Source organism: Sparus aurata, chromosome 11 (assembly GCF_900880675.1).
Source record: "Sparus aurata chromosome 11, fSpaAur1.1, whole genome shotgun sequence".
Classification (NCBI taxonomy): domain Eukaryota; kingdom Metazoa; phylum Chordata; class Actinopteri; order Spariformes; family Sparidae; genus Sparus; species Sparus aurata.
The window spans coordinates 30,038,673-30,056,897 of NC_044197.1; the positions used below are offsets into that span (position 1 = coordinate 30,038,673).

An 18,225-nucleotide genomic window follows, 5' to 3' on the forward strand; every position below is an offset into this window, starting at 1 on the left:
TACACACATTGCACTGCTATGTTCATAGCTATAATGTTGGACTGCTGCCTAATTCATTCTTACCGTCTCATGTGCTCTCTTGCTCTCTCTCCACTGCACACTTCGCACAGTTATTCCTTGAAGGTCCAATTTGTAAGATAGCTGATTTTTGAGTCTCATCATCACCGTATCAAATACTGACGCTTTGTTCTGCAGGCCGGCCCGACCTACCTACCGAAACAGACCTTCTGTGGTTGACAACCTGGGGAAACTAAAAGCGTTATTGTATTTGACATTCCCACGAATGTGACTCACCAGTCAAATACATTAAAAGTTGGACCGTTAAAGAAGGTTTGCTTGTAGTTTTAAAAGATATCTTAAAAGGCCAATATTCTCTTGCTTTGGATCTAGTCTTAGATAAGAAGAAGAAGATGATTAGAAGATGGGTCCAGACTTGTGATAAAGTACAATAGGGAATAAAGTTAAAGTTTTGGAGTTGGATTAGGTTTTTACAATTAATATAGTCTATGAAAAATCACCTGGATATGCCATAAACATGTTACTGCAGTGCAGCTTTGGACATTAAGATTGCGTCAACATATTTGTTAATTGTTTATTTTGGAAAAAAGTTAAAAAAGTTCTGTCCCTGAATTATTAAACGGCAACTCTTCAACACTCAGATGACTTCTGTCAAACCTGGCAGACAGCTCCTCTCTTTCTGCAGGAGAGAAATGAATTCAGATTGAAAACCACTTGAACTCTTATTAACACCCATTTATGACTAACGAGTCCCTCTCTGTCACACCGCTTATAGCTCATTTGTTTTAAACTATACTTTGAACTGTTACCTAATTGCAGAGTTGTCCACTGCTAATGCAATTCTCCGCCCCCTGTCTCATTGCCAAAACTTTCAGTAGACCTGAATCCATTCATCAGAGCAAGCCTCATCAGGGCAAGCCAGGCAGACGTATCAGAAATAATGTGCTCTTTTTAACTGGATGGCCATAATGTTCTTCATAGGCTGGGGTATTAGCTGAGTTCATACATCACCCACACTGCAGGCACTGAGGGCAAGTCTGGCACAGAAGCCCCTCTGGGAAGATAGGGAGATACTCTGCATACCATAGGTAGCTAATGATCGAGATAACTGCAGCGAACTAATGAGAAAAGTAAGGTGAGTGAGTAGGGTTTTCCTCAGGGGTGCTAATTAAGAGGTCAGGTTAGCTTAAAGTTTTTCTCATTGATACTTAAAATGTGTGGAATGGTGTTTATACACGAGGGCAAAGACCTTGCAGAGAGATGGTATGGGAAAGAGGTTTGGTGTTGAGTAAATGGGGTGAAATGTCAAAGAATACAGAAAATAAAGAAAAGGGATGTAAGTGGTCAGTATCAAACGAGAAACCCTAGACACAAGAAATGTTCCTATCTGCTTTGGAAAAGGTCTCTGAAACAACGTTTGTTGAGCTTCATTCTCAAGCCAAAGATATCTAGTGTCTTATGTAAGCAGTGTGTACTTTTTCTACATGGCTGGAGTAAAAAGAAGAATTCGCTGTATAGAATAAATAAAGATGATAGCTGCTTCTGTAGTACAAAGCCATGACTATGACCAAATGACAAAGATATAAAGAGCTCAGTGTCTTCAGAGAATGTGTGTTTTCAAGCAGATAGTATTTTGTTTGAACGCACGACTGAGGAGTAAGGGCTTAGACGCACAGTTTAAGAAAATTGTTTTCCACAGGTTTTCACAGAAAATTGTTGGGCTGAATGTACTTTAGAGCAATAATGGACGTGGACACTGTATTAGCCTTCATCACATGTTATGCTTGTTCTAAGATTGTATCTGCTCTCCTTATCATTTCATTAAGCTTGATAGCATTCCCTGAAAACTAATACCTAGCGTTTGACTAGCAGGTTCCTGATTCAGAAAACATCTTACTATAGATCACTGTTGCACTGAAAAGGTTGTTATTTTTCTGTCAAATACCTGCAGAAAACTCAGCAGCAGCAGCAGCAGAACAGTGATAAATGTGCTGCTGAATTTTCTTGCCAACAGCACCAATAACACACGGTAACACCTGCTGGGTGTTGGGTGACCCAATACCGTTAGTGGCACAGAGATATATTCACCAAGAGAGAAGGCTGAGCAATAAAAAAAAAAAAAAGAAAGAAACAGTAAAAAGGGACAAAGGTGTGTGAGAACAAAGATATAATCGTATCAAAGCCACACATCTTCAGATGAGTAGGGAACCAAAAAAGACTTGAGACAGTGTTATCCCCTCTGAACTGTACAAAATGACACTCATTGTACCAATTGTAGTGTAAACAGGCTGCGACAGAAGTTGGCTGCATTGCTTTGGAGTTTATTTTATTACACGAGCTTTGGAAGACAGCGCTATCTATTCACACTATGTGTAGGGTCAGATTTTAGCAAGCTCACATCTGCTGTGTGATGTATATAGACCAGCATGCCAAGCGTTTCCTCATGTAATCCCAGTCATTTACTAGGTATCACGTGTGATAAATCATTGGCTCCAAGGGGAGATTTGCGAAGACTGTGTGGGTCTGAATTGTTTCCTTGCCACAATTAGAATGCATACATTTAGCGTTCCCTTTGGGTATTTTTCAGCAGTGTTCTTACAGAAACAGTAACATAATGAGATTACCAATTGAATGAAGGATAAATGGAAAACTCGTGCACCTTGGGCCACGTATCTTCACCTCTCCAATCTTAGCTTCGAGATTGGAAACATGGCACTTGGTGTACATTGTTTCTTACAAGCCTAACTGTTCCCTTTGGCTCTGGCTGCCAATAACAGCGCCCTGGGAGACAGTGAAGCGTGAAGCTGGAGGGAAAACTTCTGTAGGTCATCCAGGGTAAACACACACAGGCAGGATCTCACACCTACAAGAGAGGGAAAAAAAAAAAGTATATCCGTCACTGCTGGTAGTCAGGAGAAGGAGGAGGAGGAAGAGCTCCTGGGAGCAAACAAGACACACATGCACATGCTTGCACGTTGTCACCTTTTCCAATGACCGTGTTTCAATTTTTTTCAATTACTGAGCTCCACATCTGCTGATCATTTTTCACTCAAGCATGAAACCCAGCCAGCTTGTCTCGGCTCAGCATCAACGCCATTCTTCACATTATGCAAATCAGGCTCGGATCAGAAGATTGGGAGAGGTCCCGCAATCTCACATTGACAGTGGTGACAGTGATGATGATGATAATGAGATGGCAGCAAAAGTCCAGTACCGTGGTATGCATTACCATAGTTACAGTGCTAAGTTGCTTAAGGGTAACAGCTGGAGCTAGAGCAGGATAGGAATGGTGTAATTGAAGAGAGGGACAGAGAGAGAAAGCAAGAAAGAAAGAGAAGCTGAGCTGGAGATGGAAACACGATGAGAAAATACATGCAGAAAAATACACCCACTTGGCAAAGTGTTTGGATTTGGGCTGCAGTAAAGAATTCAGTTGAAATAAATACAATAATGTCCTGCTGGCTCACTGGTGATTTCTTAAAACCTTGAGGAAGTGTCATAACCTCTTTGTCTGAGGCATCTGTGGTCTACGGGGACTAATGAGAAGATAAGATTCATGCAAGTAATCCACTTGTGCACGACTCATTCACGAGTTTGAGGAATTTTCAGATACCAAAAACACTGCATATACTAAATTATCATGGCAACAATCATTTTGTTCTCAGTCTCAACACATGTGATGTCAATTACATCATTCACACACAAAGTAATTTACCAGCACCACTTGCATGTATTTGATTGTATGAGCTGATGATGTTGAATTGTGTGCAGCCAAAGTAGATGCACAAACTGGTGTCACTGAAATGTTTATTGCATCCAATATTCAGCATTTTTCAGATTATTGTACCAGTGTTTTTTTGTTTGTTTGTTTGCAGAATAAATAGATTTATTAAAAAATTATTAACAGTCCCCTTGTTTACTAATGATTAACAATGTTCTAGGCATTGAGAAAAACACATTGGTTGGTTGAAATTAATCTTTTTATTTTGGTCACAGTAGTATTGTCATTGATATTTAATTGGTATAAATCATCACCATATAAATCACAACATTCTGGAGTCCAGAGTAACCACATTTATCTTTTAAGAACACCACCTTACCCCTGTAGAAGCTTAGCAGAAAACAAAAGAGTGAAGTGACTCATGCATGAATGTTTTGTGTGAACTTCCTGAACTTGTTCAGTTCTGAGTCTGCTGAGAAAGTTAGTCACATCCTGAAACCAGTGCTCATTATGTCATATTAGCAGCCCTGTCATGTGGTGACCCACCGGAGGTTTGGACCCTGCCACTGTTATGACTCCACCCCAGAGTTTCAGAGGCACTTGTTAAGATAAAGTGGAGCAGTTATTAATGAAGTAGTAGTGTTTGTTTGTCAGGGTGGGAATTATTATAACTTGATTACGATAGAAATACATTAAATTAAATTAAATTGACTCAGAGTTGGTTAAAGTGTGGTTTCATGTTGCTTTAAATTTCAAGTAATGATTACTCAATGCATTTCTTTCATTACATACAGCAGGCTGGGTTGAAAGCGTCCAGATTTTTACATGAATGCACATATCTAGCAGCCTCATTTGGGCTCAGTTGAAACTGAGAGGTTCATTAAAATCTGGAAGCATTTTAGGGCTCAAAGCAAACCATCACAATGGAAAAACCATCAATGAAGAGTTATCCCACCAAATCAGTAGTCTGTTTTTCTTTTTTACTCATTGTTCATAGTCAATAGTACATGTACCTGTTCCACAGGGGTATTTCAGCTGTTTTTCTTAAAAGTGTCTTGTTCCTGACAAACTAAGTCTCGCTAGCTACTCACTCAGACTAAGTCCAAGTGATGCTGGAGGCAGAGAAAAAAAATGATTATTGTTTTCAGGGCAGAGCTGGTAGTTCCGTAGCTGAAAGCAGAGCGCCGGCCCGTGAGTTTGGCAAAATGAAATCCAGCAAATGCTGTCAGCTTTGATAGCATTCTTCCCGGAGAAGCTGAGCCTTTGAAAGGCACTCCAATTACAGTGACTTCGCCTCGCAAAGCAAAGCTTGTATCACAGTGTAAGCCTGCCAGCCTGCCCTGTTTTATACTCCATATAAGTTGAGGCGAGCTGTCTGAGCATGGCGCTACCTGTGTGAGTGCATGCATGAATGAAAATGTGTGTGTCAAGAGTGCAAGTGAGGCCCGCTCGAACTTCAGCTGCATGTCGGAGCGTTTGCTGACAGAGACGGAGGGCTGTGGGGGGGGTGAGTCTGACAGCTGCCCTCTCATATCGGCACGCAGAAAGGATGGGTGATGAGAGAGGGGGGAGGTGGCACGGGAGGACCAGACACAAACATGCAAAAAGGTGGACATTTCTGTTTTTCAACTACTACTTAAAATCTTTCTTAATGGTTGTTGAGGCCAAGAATACCTCAGCAACAACAGGTGGCTGCTTGAAACTGCTAGTCCATGCATGAACATACTTAAATTATGAAAACAATATGCCAATTCGCTGATTATTCAACTGACAGAATTTTAATTGCGAGCTGTTTTAAGGGTCAGTTTTGCGCCACTGATCGATTGTTTAAGGGGGTTAAAATGACCAGTGCTTATGCAGGCAGTGACCTCTAGTGGCCAAACGGGTTATAATGGGAGCAAAGGAGGAAATCAGGTGATTAATAATTAATAGTAATTATTTATGCCTTTCTGGACAAAATTCCCATAATTCCCACTTCAGACAGTGTGTCTGAATGCAAATTAATCAATAAACCGACACCTGTAACCGGTCAGCATTATTCTAGACAATTAACTTAAGTGTTGACATTCCAAATTGATACCTTTTTGCCTTTACAACTGGTAACTGTTTGACTCTTTTGAATCTTAAATTAATTAAGGTGACCACAGCTACTGTGCTCTGTAGTGATGAAACTTGATTTAAATATTGAATCTACTGTGGGTGGCTCTATGTTACTCAAGACCATCTCTAATTGTTGAAACAACAGACAGCAGCAGCATCAATAAGTCGTGTTGGTGTATTGAGCCGGCATTCCTTCCTTCTCCAGCTCCTCTCTGCTCTCTTTTCAGTTTGTCCAACTTCACTCCCTGAAGTTGAAACAAATATCAGTAGCAGAGCAAGTTGTCAGTCCGCCTCGGCCTCGGCTTCTCTCTGCTCCTTTTTCCATGGTCTGCTGAGCACGCACAAGTCTAGCTTGGCCTCACATCACAGTGTTCTCAATTACTATTGTAAGACTGTGGCAGCATTTACAGCTGCTCAGGGACAGGGCACAGGAATTGAGGTGCCTGTTTGATTAGTGTCCTTAAACATTTATCCATTGACAGACCAGTCACTACTCTTTGAGCTTATGTTGGATGTTTTCAACACAAAGGGTAATCTGATACTTGACTATACAAGCCAAGCCAGTGTTGTAGAGAAAGGGATGGAACAATAGTTTACATAATTCCATGCAAAAAAGGGGGCGTTTTCCAGACAATCAACTATTTTAATGGACAGACAGTATGCCTGGATTCAGAACTGCAAACTTGCAGCCACAAGCTAGCTGCTCCACTTCACTTTGGGTTAACACTCCAAATCGAACTGCATCTGTGTCCGTCACTTTGTTGACGTCACCAGATGTGAGGGAATTAATTTCAGTGTTGAAATGGGAAACAAGGGGAGACGTTTTAAACCCTGGAACCCTTTGGAATAACTGAACATGTGATTACTCCACTCTCTGTGGAGCAGTTGGATAATAATGTTGCAGCATTAAAGGAATTTTTAATTTGCACAAAAGCGCTTTGACACAATTCCTTTAATCATTGCCTTTTTTATCAGGAGAAACATCGATGGGGAAATTTACCTTGCCCTTTGCTAATGTAAATGGCTTAATGGAATGTTTGATTTTTGTGTGTGAGGTTAATCATAAGCAGATATGGTTACTGGGGAGATTCAGATGAAAGCATGGATGACTTATGTCAGAATCTGCTTTCGAGATGGAGAACTTTCCTTTTGTACAAGCGATATGCAGGGATAACCGTCTCCTCTCCATTTATACTGGGTTTAACTTTCATTTCCCTGTTTGAATCCTATTGAGAAAGCCTTATCTGGAGCTGCCTTGTGCTCTAATGGAGGGGATCACTGAGGATCACTATTGTTAATGCAATATTCTCTATTCCATATCTAATGTTCTCTGTGGAGGATAAGCAAGGTTGACTAAAGGAGAGATAGCTGTTCCTTTTTTGTAGGTCTGTACAACTCTTTCTGTTCTCAGTCTCCCACCACTTTGAGCTCAGAACTTCAAAAAAGCCCAGTTCTGGATGCAGGTTTCACAGCTTCTTTTTCCCTTTCTGTTCCTGCCAATTACTGACCCCATATCATCCGATATCAGCATCACACTTATTCAGGAATCTCACTGCAGAGTGCTGGACTCTTCATATTCAATGTTGTGCAAAAACAGCTCTTACCTTTCTTATTCTCCATTTCTAGCAGTCTCGTAATTTTGTTTAGGAAGAACAATTCCCCCCTCTTCCAAATCTATTTGAATTCACCAGCAAGTGCTGCAAGGGAAATCCAATTTTGGCCACCAACTTGGAGAGCGGAAGAACAAAGAGGGCCATTTGCATGGAGTCCAGGGAAATGGTGTGATGTGTAGCAGTTGAGGCCGAGAATTTCCTTGATTGCTTTACTGATCAGGATACTGAATTGGTGCCATAGTTGAATTGCAAAAGAAATTGCTCTGAATAGAGAAATTGGCTAAATAAGCCAATACAAAGCAAGAAAGGACAAGATAATTAAATGGCACAAATTATGAGCTTGACTTTACATAAGTGAAAAGGTTCCCGTTATTTTTACAGACCTTTTATGAAGCTTTAATTGCAGTAAAAGCAGCTGCTCAAGAGGCAATGGTTGTTGGAATTTAATTGGAGTGTGAGTGAAGGTCAGGTTTAAAAGCTTTTTTAGAAGCAAACAAGAAATGTTGGCTTAACACTGAAATTCCTCCCGTTCATGGAAAGGAAGAAAATAACAGTGAATGGCAAATTAAGTCAAATTTGTTGCTCATTCAAACTTTGCAGGAAAAGCCATCATCTCATCTAAAAGTAGAGCCACACAATGGAGTCATAAGTCAGTGGAACTCATGGTCTTTGACATCTTTGACCATGATGGAAAAAACGCTTCCAGTCTGGCTGAATATATGGGTTTGGCACTCAGTTGACCACAAGCGGGGTGTGTCTGCAATCGATTTACAAGCTAACTGATTGCAGTAGAACATCCCACTCTGGATCTTTCACACAGTCTGCACTTCCAATAAAGTGCAAAGTGGCTGGGATATACCATAGCCACTATCATGAAGCTAAGCCTGGCTCTCCAGCATCTACTACGATGCAATTATCAACAGTTGGTTCAAGATATGCTGTAGGTCCTGCCAACTCCAGTTGGAAAAAAACATTTTATAGTGGAAGAAGAGGGCGCAACAGGATGACGCAGTGCCAGTCAATCCTCAAACAAGGAAAAACAGTAAAGAAAATGTCATGGGAATATGATATTTCTGTTTGTTTTACGTGTTTATGTTTGTCATAATTTACATCAAATCTGTTGGAAACTATGATGAGCCTGTTAATCAGTTGCCATTTTTTTTCTCATCAGTGAAGTAGAAGCTTCAGTCAAAGTGGAAATGCGTGAACAGTCATGTGAGTTGAATGTTCTGTGCCAGAACTTTATTTTGGATAAGGTGTTTTCAAATTTGCCATTTCACCTCTATATTTTTAGCCAATATCATGTTAAGAAAAGTTGAATATAGACCTAAAGGAAGTTAATTGCCATATGTCTTTTTAAACCAGTCACCTGCCAACCCCTGCATATCAATAACATGACTTCCATTTTACTCCATGCTCTGATGAAGGCCACTAAGCTGAAACGTGAGCATGTTGAAATGGCTAGAGAAAGGCTGAGATTTGTGAACTGTCCTGATGAAACGTGCGCGTGTTACCTTTGGATATTAAGCAGTTGCAAAAACAATTGTATGTTTGGGAAGCAGTGGTATCACACCAGGTCAGGCTTATAACTGAGTATGTTCGCTGTTGTTTGAATCATCTTCCCACTCAAGTGGTTGCCAGTTTGTCACACTACCTGGCATTGCTAACGTTTGCTAGCTTACAATAATGGCGGGTACACACTACAGGATTTTTCAAACCTTCACAGATTAGGAGACACACACTTGATGAAAACAAAAGACAGATCGCACAAGATCTCTCTCTGCTGATCTTATAGTGTGTGGTGTTCTCCGTAGTGCACACCACACACTAACCAATTCTTCAGCAGAGTATCAGGTTCTTCACGCTCAATATTACAAATCTTGCGTGGTCAAACGTGACTTCAGTGTAAACAAACATGGCAGACGAACCGGAAACTTTTCTGTTCACCGGCGCCATGTATTTTGTTTGTTTACTTCCTCTTCTGTCAGCTGACTCAGCTCGCGTCTTGATTGGCTGTTGGTCCGGTATACGTGACATCACGCGCTGTGCGTGCTCGGCTCTGCTCGGAACACCCCACACGCTACAGCATTTCTAGTCGCAAATATTAAACATGTTAATTATTTACGATCTCTCCTTCCGACGCCTTCCGAGCTGATCTGACCGGACAAAATCACTCTTAACACACCCCACACCACAGGAAAATCAGACACGATGTCCTTTGCAAACATCAGATAATCGGGCCTTTGCTGGCTTTGAGCGTAAAGGGGAAATCGGGACAAAAATCGCCCCGATTATCCTGTAGTGTGTACCTGCCTTAAAGGAGTCATCACCTGGTTGTTTACATATCCAGTCCCTCTTGGATCGCTTTGGATCAATTCTTAAAACGTATTAGAATTTTTAAAAAAAAAAAAAAAAAAGAAAAAAAAAAATCAAACATAGAGCTTGTTCTGACACTTTTTCATACCGCGACTTTCTCACGCGAGATTATGCGCGAGGTTTTGACCGGTCCGGATGTGCATTGTATTAATATGTAATGAGGCGCGCGTTGATTGGCCGCAGGAAGGACAGAGCCGGAATGGGGGGCGAGCCTGCATGCACACACAGACTCCAAAACATAAACAGCCCCCTGTCATGGCGCACACACTAAATGACGAACCTTACGGAATTCAGCCGGAGTCGGAAACCGAACGGGAGAGTGAAGAGGCAGAGACGGTGAAGAGACACGTTTACAGCAGGATGTCTCTGAATGGTAAATTCTTTTTTTTTCCTTCTTACTTTTCACACTCGTGTTTTACATGTAAGACCTGAGTTTTAATGCTGGTGGTCACGATGTATGGCGTGAAAATGACAGAGAAATAAGCAGATTCGGCGTGCTCACTCTGGCTGAGGACGGCTGTGAGTCGATGCATATGCAAGTAGCCTCCTGTGGTGACGTCACCACAGGAGCAGAGTCAAAATCTCGCGCTTTAGGAACGCGCACTACTGTGCGCTATTCCTGTTCGGAAAAAGAGCCAAAGCGAAAAAAATAAGCCACTTTCAAACTCCAGCTTTTCAGGCACGTTTCAACAGAGGTCCAACACCAATATGCACGATTTAACGAGAGAAATTGCGATTTCCGGGTGATGACTCCCTTGAGGCAGTGTTCTGAAGAACTCAATTTTTATGTTTTTCTTCGAACAAACTGGCTACCAAGAATTTTGATGCTGCTATAACACAGGTAACAGGTGATACCAACGGCGTAATACTATGGGCTAACAAACTTTGTCAAAAGCTGGAACCAACTGTCAGAATTCTTACACGGACATAAACAAAACAATCATTTTGGACCCAACATACATTTTAAAAATGTTTATTTCACAACCGTAATAGTGTTTTAAAGGAAAATGAATTATTGTATTGTGCACCTTTTGGCAACCTCTTAGATTTACTATAAAAAAAACAAACAGCTCTGTCTGGAAACATGTTGTTAATTGATGAACTGAAATAAGTCCTGTCATCCCTAATGTTAGTTTTTTTCAATATAGATTGAATATCCTCATCTGTTGGATGTTGGTTGGACAAAACAAGCACATTGAAGGTGTCAGAGCTGTGATAAATTATGAAAAAACATTCAATGGATGAATCAATAATAATAATTGAGGTGCAGTCTTAATGTATGATTTAGTTTCATGTTTGATGTATTTAAAGTTGAAGAATGCCTCTCTGCCCTGGAGCTCTCTCTGCTCTCCTTTTCCCTGCTGGAAAACCAGCAGTACGGCTGATAAGATTGTTGAACACGGAGCCTCTGGCCATAGCTCACCACAGCTTCAGGATTCACACAGATCCTCCTGACTTGCTGTGTGGATGAAGGCAAGTACAGGCTGTTGGTGCTTCTTATAACAGCAACACCACAAGATAAGATAGCATAGTAGAACACAGGAACTCCTCTGCCTCTAGTGTCTTGAATATCTGTGCAGTACAGCGGAGACATGGGGCTGGTACACTGTGTGTTTGTGTGGGTATGGGTGTGTGTGTCCTGGAGCACCCCTCCTCTTTATGTGTGTATTGTTTCTTCTCTTAGCAGTGACTTTTGTCTATAAAAATTGTTCTTGTTCTTCCAGGTAGTGTGTTGTGTGTATGTCCCTACTTGTATTTACATGCCTATAAGCACCCATGCCTGTGTGTACGTGTAGCAGAGTTGGTGTTTTTTTTTTTTTGCTGCAGGGTTGTGTGTCTCTCTCTGATAAGTGAGCCTGTGGCAGTCCAAGACAATAAAAAGGCCATTTCCTTGACGCTGCAGGGAGAAGGAATGCTGTGGTCATCAGTCTGATGCCCACATTACTGTATGCCTTTTAACAGGGGTCTCTATGGACAGAGCTCAAGCACTGACCCCTGTGGCTAGCTGCCGCCGTCTTTGTTAGCTGTGGATGATGGGAATGATAGAAAAAGCGTGTTTCCTCCAAGAAACGATGGTGCAAAGAGAAGTATATTTTTCAAGAAAGCAGAGTCTGAAAGTGGAGGTTCATGCTTTGGTCTCTAATTCTGGACTCTTATCCAAAGTGGCTACTGTACATTAGCTTGATTGAATAACATTTCTATAAAAAATGGCGAGTTAAAACTCTGAACCCTGAAAAAAGCCAGAGTCAGCTACAGCACTGCTGGTGAGTCATAACCAGTGATACCGCAAAGCTGTAACATGGTCTCATGGTGAGCTCCAATGATAGGCAGTTTCATAACAGGCATTTTCACATTTTCAGGATTGCGGTCCAAAGGTAAATAATAGCCAGTTTGCATCCAAACAGCCGTAATGGCTGATAATGAGCAACTGGTCACTGCCAGGACAAACAATAGATGATTCTGCTCTATTTTACACTCCTCTCTCATTTCTTCAGCTCAGCACAAGAGAAGAGAGACACAGAGTACCCACGCTTTTCTCCTGAATATACTAAAGAATATTCTGTTCAGTCAGTTGTAAGAGAGAGCATTTACAAACCAGCTGTTACTGATATGTTATCATTGAATTGTGATTAGTCGTTTGCTGTTCCAGATTGGTGTAGTGCGAACCTGAGGCCAACAAGCCAATATCAGTAAAAATGACTAAGCATCAAAAGGCAAAGCTTTACATCAAGTTGTTATAATTTTTTCTCAAATGGGGGTCTATAGCTTTGTATCCATTAACATATTTATACACATTTTAAAGTTTTGCAAGACAAATTTGGTGCAAACAGCAAAATTCGAGATCACAAGTTTTGCCTTTTTTTAATGAGAGTTAATGCACTTAATGGGGAATGGAAACACCCTTTCCAAATAATATCTGGCTGGTGCACATTGGATTCACGTGACTCGTCATGTAAGTGTGACTTAAGCTTCTGCTCTGCTGAAGAGGGTGAAATTAGCGACATGTTACAACAGGCTCATCATCGCTTCATGCATGTCTTACATGAATACAAGAGTAAAGCTCCTGTCTGAAGCAAAGTCTTGTGGGCATGGGTAGATAACAAAATGTACTTGATGCTGACCATCAACACTGTGCACAAGCAGAGATATATTTTTTGCCAAATGCTGACCCTCCTGGTGGAAGCATGATGCAGTATGGGTTCATTTCAGCAGCAGTGACTTGTGAGGATATTGCAGCAGTAACCAGGCGCACCTGAGGACACCTACCTCAGAGTGCAAGTGAACTTTTATATTGCATTTTATTACATTTATTTGGCGGCAACTTTTGTTCAAAATGACTTAAAGTAACTGCATTCATACCACGTAGTAGGAAGAATCGGGGAATAACTAAAAGCGCATTGAGTGGTGCACCACAAGTGCTTGGAGATGTTCTTTTTTTTCTTCCGGAAAATAACTAAAAATGAAGGAGTAATTTAGTCTGCCCAAACAGCATAATGATGACCCTGTGAGTCCACCAAGGATGTGTAAGTGTGCAGTTAACTTCACTTCCCCTGAAATGTTGTGTAATGACTAGTCGGTATCAGCTCGCAGACACTCACAGCTTGAGCAAATCCATAAGTAGGATTGTATGAAAATCCCTAAATCCAGATGTGCCAAGCCGATGCAGACGTATCCGAACTGGAGCTGAAAGCTGTTAACCTGTAAACATGCACTACCTGACTCAGAAGATGACATACTTTTTTAAAACAGGTACTCCATCCTCATTTTCAGTACTTCCAAAAATTCAGGCTGCATCTCTACACAACGCAGAAAGGTGTTCCACTATCACTTATAGTTTTAAATAGAGAAATGTGGTTGTATAGTCATATGTTGAAATCCCTATTCAGGTTTGAAACCTTTATTTATCTAAGGCCAGATGGATTATTACAGTGGATAATCTTCTTATTAAGGTGCCATGAATCTGCCTCTGGGTACTCTTCAAACCTCTCTGGCAGGTGCCAGTGTCTCTAATCCCCGTCTTGACATCTTTGGCTTTTGGCTTGAAAAAACAGAAGGGGACTCTTTCTCAGCTGTCTCCTAATCCAATGCTAATTGCCCTTGTAAAATGCCGCTTACTGCTGTTAATCATATTGAAGAGATATGGTACATACAATTTATGTGATCCCCTCTGAGTGATTTATTAAATGTGAACTCTGGTAATAATACTCTTCGCCGTCCTCTGTTCAACTCAAATTTCACCCTGAGGTGTGTTTAATGTGTACAAACGGGATGTCCGCCTTTAGTGCCTGTCAGATATGTTGTGGGCAACTTCATTAAACTGCCAATTAAAGTTGTAAGAGCCGATAATCCTTTGCCGTGTCTTCTGAAGGGCTCTATCATGACAGCCAGTAACTGCTCGGCCAACGCTGTAATTTAATTCCAGCCAAGACCACATTGTCAACACCAGAGGTTCCTCTCTGTAATTGGTTGTCTGGTGGTGCTTTTTCACCGCCTGTTTGTGAGGTGAGTAAATTAAAGCTGCAGCTGGAGCCTTGGCTTCACAAAGATTGAGCGAGTGTTGTTTCGTATTTGCTTTGGGCATTGTTCTTTTGTGTTCTGGAGTTGTGAAAATGGTCCAGCTCTTGGCTGGCTTTTTGTTGAGGTTTCCAGTGCAATGTGTGGTGCAGCGCTGTGATATGGAGGAATGGAAGCAACAGGAGATGTGAGCCCTGACAACTTGGCCTGTACAACAGTGTCCAAACAGGATGTTGTGAATTTCTGAACCAACAACCCTTGATGGACTCAGCCAGCCAGCTTCTAAAACATTTGTTTTCCTGGGGACTGTCCTCATCAGAAAGATAAAAGCATTGGCCATTTGCTCAAATGTGACCTATGAACGACCTGTGTTTATGCTTTTTCTGACAGGCAGGGTTACATCCTGTCTCTGTAACAAACCATTTAAAATAAACCGATGTAGATCAGAAAACACACATAATGTGTGAAACTTTGTAGTGACTGTCATTTGTAATGGTCTTTGAAGGCACTGACAAAAGATTCTGAGCTTCAGGAGCCATAAATCCAGCCCATCCTCACCAGAAAAATGAACGTATAGGTCGTCTGTGCTGGCTGCTTCTAACAGCTTCATTTTATGTTTATTGTTAAGTGGCAGCCTCGAGGAGCTGTAGTCCTTATGATGGTAGTAAAGGAGGTAGTCGGGTGACGTTTTATAAAGTTCAACTAAGTCAGACTACAGAGATGGATGGCTGTATGGATAGAACATACTCTGACCTTCACCCAGGTGAGCTCTGTTTGTGTGCTGCATGATACCAAAAGAAACCAGAATTATGTATGTTATGTACTTAGTTGATGTTACGCTCATAAAGTAACATAACTTCAGTTATGTAACATACTTCATGATATTTTAACCCAAAGCATAATCTTTTCCAAAGCCTAACCAAGTAGTTGTTGTGACTAAACCTAACAAAACCATTTCACAATGTTAACCACATGATGATGAAGGTCCTGTACACCGGTCACTGCTACTCTCCAACGTTCATATAGGGCATTGTTGTGCTAACCAGAATTATTTCCAGAGTGCTATGTCAGTGCTCGAGACTGGCTGCGGCCATTATCATTCTGATATAGGAGATACAGAAATGCTCTGGCTTGTTTGTATTTCTTTAAACTAATCTTAATCGTCTAGCGTCAGTAGGAAGCATTTCTGGCCCTCGTGGGTAGGCGAGCCCTGCCATTAAAATCGTTACTGTCCAGTTCTGTTCCACCGTGGATGTCACAATACCACGCTGCACAGTGTGCTGCTTTGAGCACTTTTTCAAGTTTTGCTCTGTTGATCACTGACTAGAGGTTGCAGTTTGGGATAAGCTGAGGTGAAATACCAATGATCCATTACCCACCTTTTATTTATCACTGCCCTTATACAAAATAATGGTAGTAAAGTGGTATGAGGTTAAAGCTTTTGGCAGGAATGCACCAAATAATATAGTAGTAGTCTTTTTAAGACCTGTCTCAGTCTGCTTCCTGCTTGCTATTTCTGTCTCCTATTGCTCCCTCCGTGATATCCCTTTTTTTTTTCCTCATTCGTCTGCCTTTGTGATTTATTCAAACCACAGACAGTGTCCCGAGTCCGTCACAGTTTGAGTAATGAATGGGCCGGTGCTGGAATAAAAGGCTTTTATTACTGGTGAAAGACCTTCTTGCCATACTGCAGACATGAATAAAAAAAAAACACTGAATGTCAATGGAGAACAGCAGCCACCCCACATTAAAGCTACTGTAGTCTATGAGCACGCACACACGCACGCATGCACGCACACACACACAAACACACACACACACACAGAGTGCCATTTGACATGTGTCGCTGAGGAATTCAGCGTATCACTGACGGGCAGCCTTTGACATGGTAATGAGTGTGTCTCATTGGACCAGGCACTCACTAATAGAGAATCTGTACAGAAGAAAGGCTGGTTCAGATAAAGAGACAGTTTAAATCACTATCATCAGATCTAATTGCAGCCTATAGTCACACACATTTGGCTCAATGCTTGCTGGGAGTAGACCCTGCTGTCACTCATTTGACCAAGAATTACCTAATTCATGTTATTATATCACTTTTAAAACAGCTCTCTGGTTTATATAGATTGGTGTTTCGTATTCAAAATTACAACCTGCCTCTTCAACAGTAATAAAGCTTTTCTTTGATTTTTCTTTTTCCTAACTTTTTGAAGTTGTTTGGGTTAAGTATGATTTCTGATGCCAAACAGACTCTATACTTCTAAAACATTAGCTGTCAAAGCCTTGGGACTACTCCATCTGAGGAGTACAAAGAGATAAAGAAACACTGTTGATTTCAGACTTGACATATTTACAGACTGAAATAGCACAGATAATGAAAGAAATGCAGACAGAAATGACTTTCATCCCTCTTGATATCACGCTGTGTGTGAGTCAAACAAGTGGAGGAAGGGAAAAATAATTTCTATAACCTACTTTCTGGCCCTTCAGGCTTTTCATCCTGCTGTGCTTACTCAACAGGTTGGGTTGATGCTGGTGTGGATACTTAAGTGCCACCTCATCTTCAAATTAAAATCCCTGTGGGTATCAATGCAGAAATTACTTCTTGCAAAAAAGTTTATCTTCTAGCAGCTTTTCCTCCATTTTTCCTGTAGGTGTCTCCAAGATAATGTGAGAGTGGTTGTGCAGATTGCTCAAAAATTTGCTTGTGAATATAAAAGACACTTGAATTTTGTCCCAGTCCCAGTGCCAGTGTTGTATACGGAATATGATATGAATATTTATTCAGAGTCAGAAAATGTAAGACCACCACTGTTTCAATTCTCAAACTGGCGGACCACAGTTAGCTTAATGTCTAATTGTCTAGTCACGGCTTAGTAGCCGTAATTTGACACTGCAGAAGAGTCAAGCTGTAGATTGCTCAACATACCCAATGGTGTGCACTGGACTCTAGTAAGAGCAATAGTTAATTTGAAAAGACGTGCTTTTTTCAATCAAAATCAATTTTCCTTTTCAAAACCTAGTGCCCACATTACCCACTATGCAACTAAGACACTCAGTGACATCTCTGCGCCACATAAGACTTCATACTGCTTTTTAGTAGTAGTACTCCCCAAGACCTGTAAACACACTCTGATGTGTAAAAATGTGGAATTACCCTTTAACTTCTTGCATGTACATGTAGTCCTAAACTCTTTAGATGGATACAATTTCCCAGACATGGCTGATTTAAAAGCCTTTTACAGGGTTTTCAGTTGAAATGGCCTGGCTGGCCTGCGAACGCCTCAGGATCCATGAGGAGGAGCTGGAAACTGTTTCTGGTCAGAGGGACGTTTTGAACACCTGCTGCCAACGCAACCTGACCCTGGACGGATGGAAGGATGGGCGGCTGGGATATTCAAAGACAAATCAAAGGAAATCAAAGACACAGTGATAACAAAAGGGACTATTTGTGTAAACTTGTTGATCTGCGGGTGTTGCATTGTAAACTGTATTCAGGCTGTGGTATTATCTGTGATTACAGAAGCATTTCTGCTCTATAAACAGATTCCCCCAAAACATTTTTTTTTCTCGCCTGGTGTGCCCCATCATAAAGAGGAGTACAATAAAAAAAATGGTGTTCTGGTTTTTACATAATCAGCGGCTCCACTTCCATTTGACTTGCTCATCATCAAATGAAATATATTCTGAATGAAAGAAATCTGTAATCTCTCAAACCAATGAGGGCCATTAGCCGCCTCAACATTCATACAGCAGGGCTCTGCAAATGAAAGCCTGCTGGAAGTGATTTGTCAATACACCAACTGCCTCTAAATTGAATTTGTCTCTGTATCCTTATGGGATAGAGAGGGATTTCTTCACTGACATGGTTCAATAAGAGCA

At 41.1% G+C, this 18,225-nt stretch overlaps 1 protein-coding gene across 1 annotated transcript in view; it reads left to right on the forward strand.

Moving 5' to 3' along the window:
- Window positions 1-17,890, forward strand: part of LOC115591075 (carboxyl-terminal PDZ ligand of neuronal nitric oxide synthase protein-like) — a 62,545-nt gene extending 44,655 nt beyond the window's left edge. The window contains exon 3 of the mRNA XM_030432710.1: window positions 17,589-17,890. Within this exon, the coding sequence (XP_030288570.1) occupies window positions 17,589-17,681 (93 nt within the window). The 3' untranslated portion in view covers window positions 17,682-17,890. The remainder of the gene's footprint in view (window positions 1-17,588) is intronic.
- The last annotated feature ends 335 nt before the right edge of the window (window positions 17,891-18,225 follow it).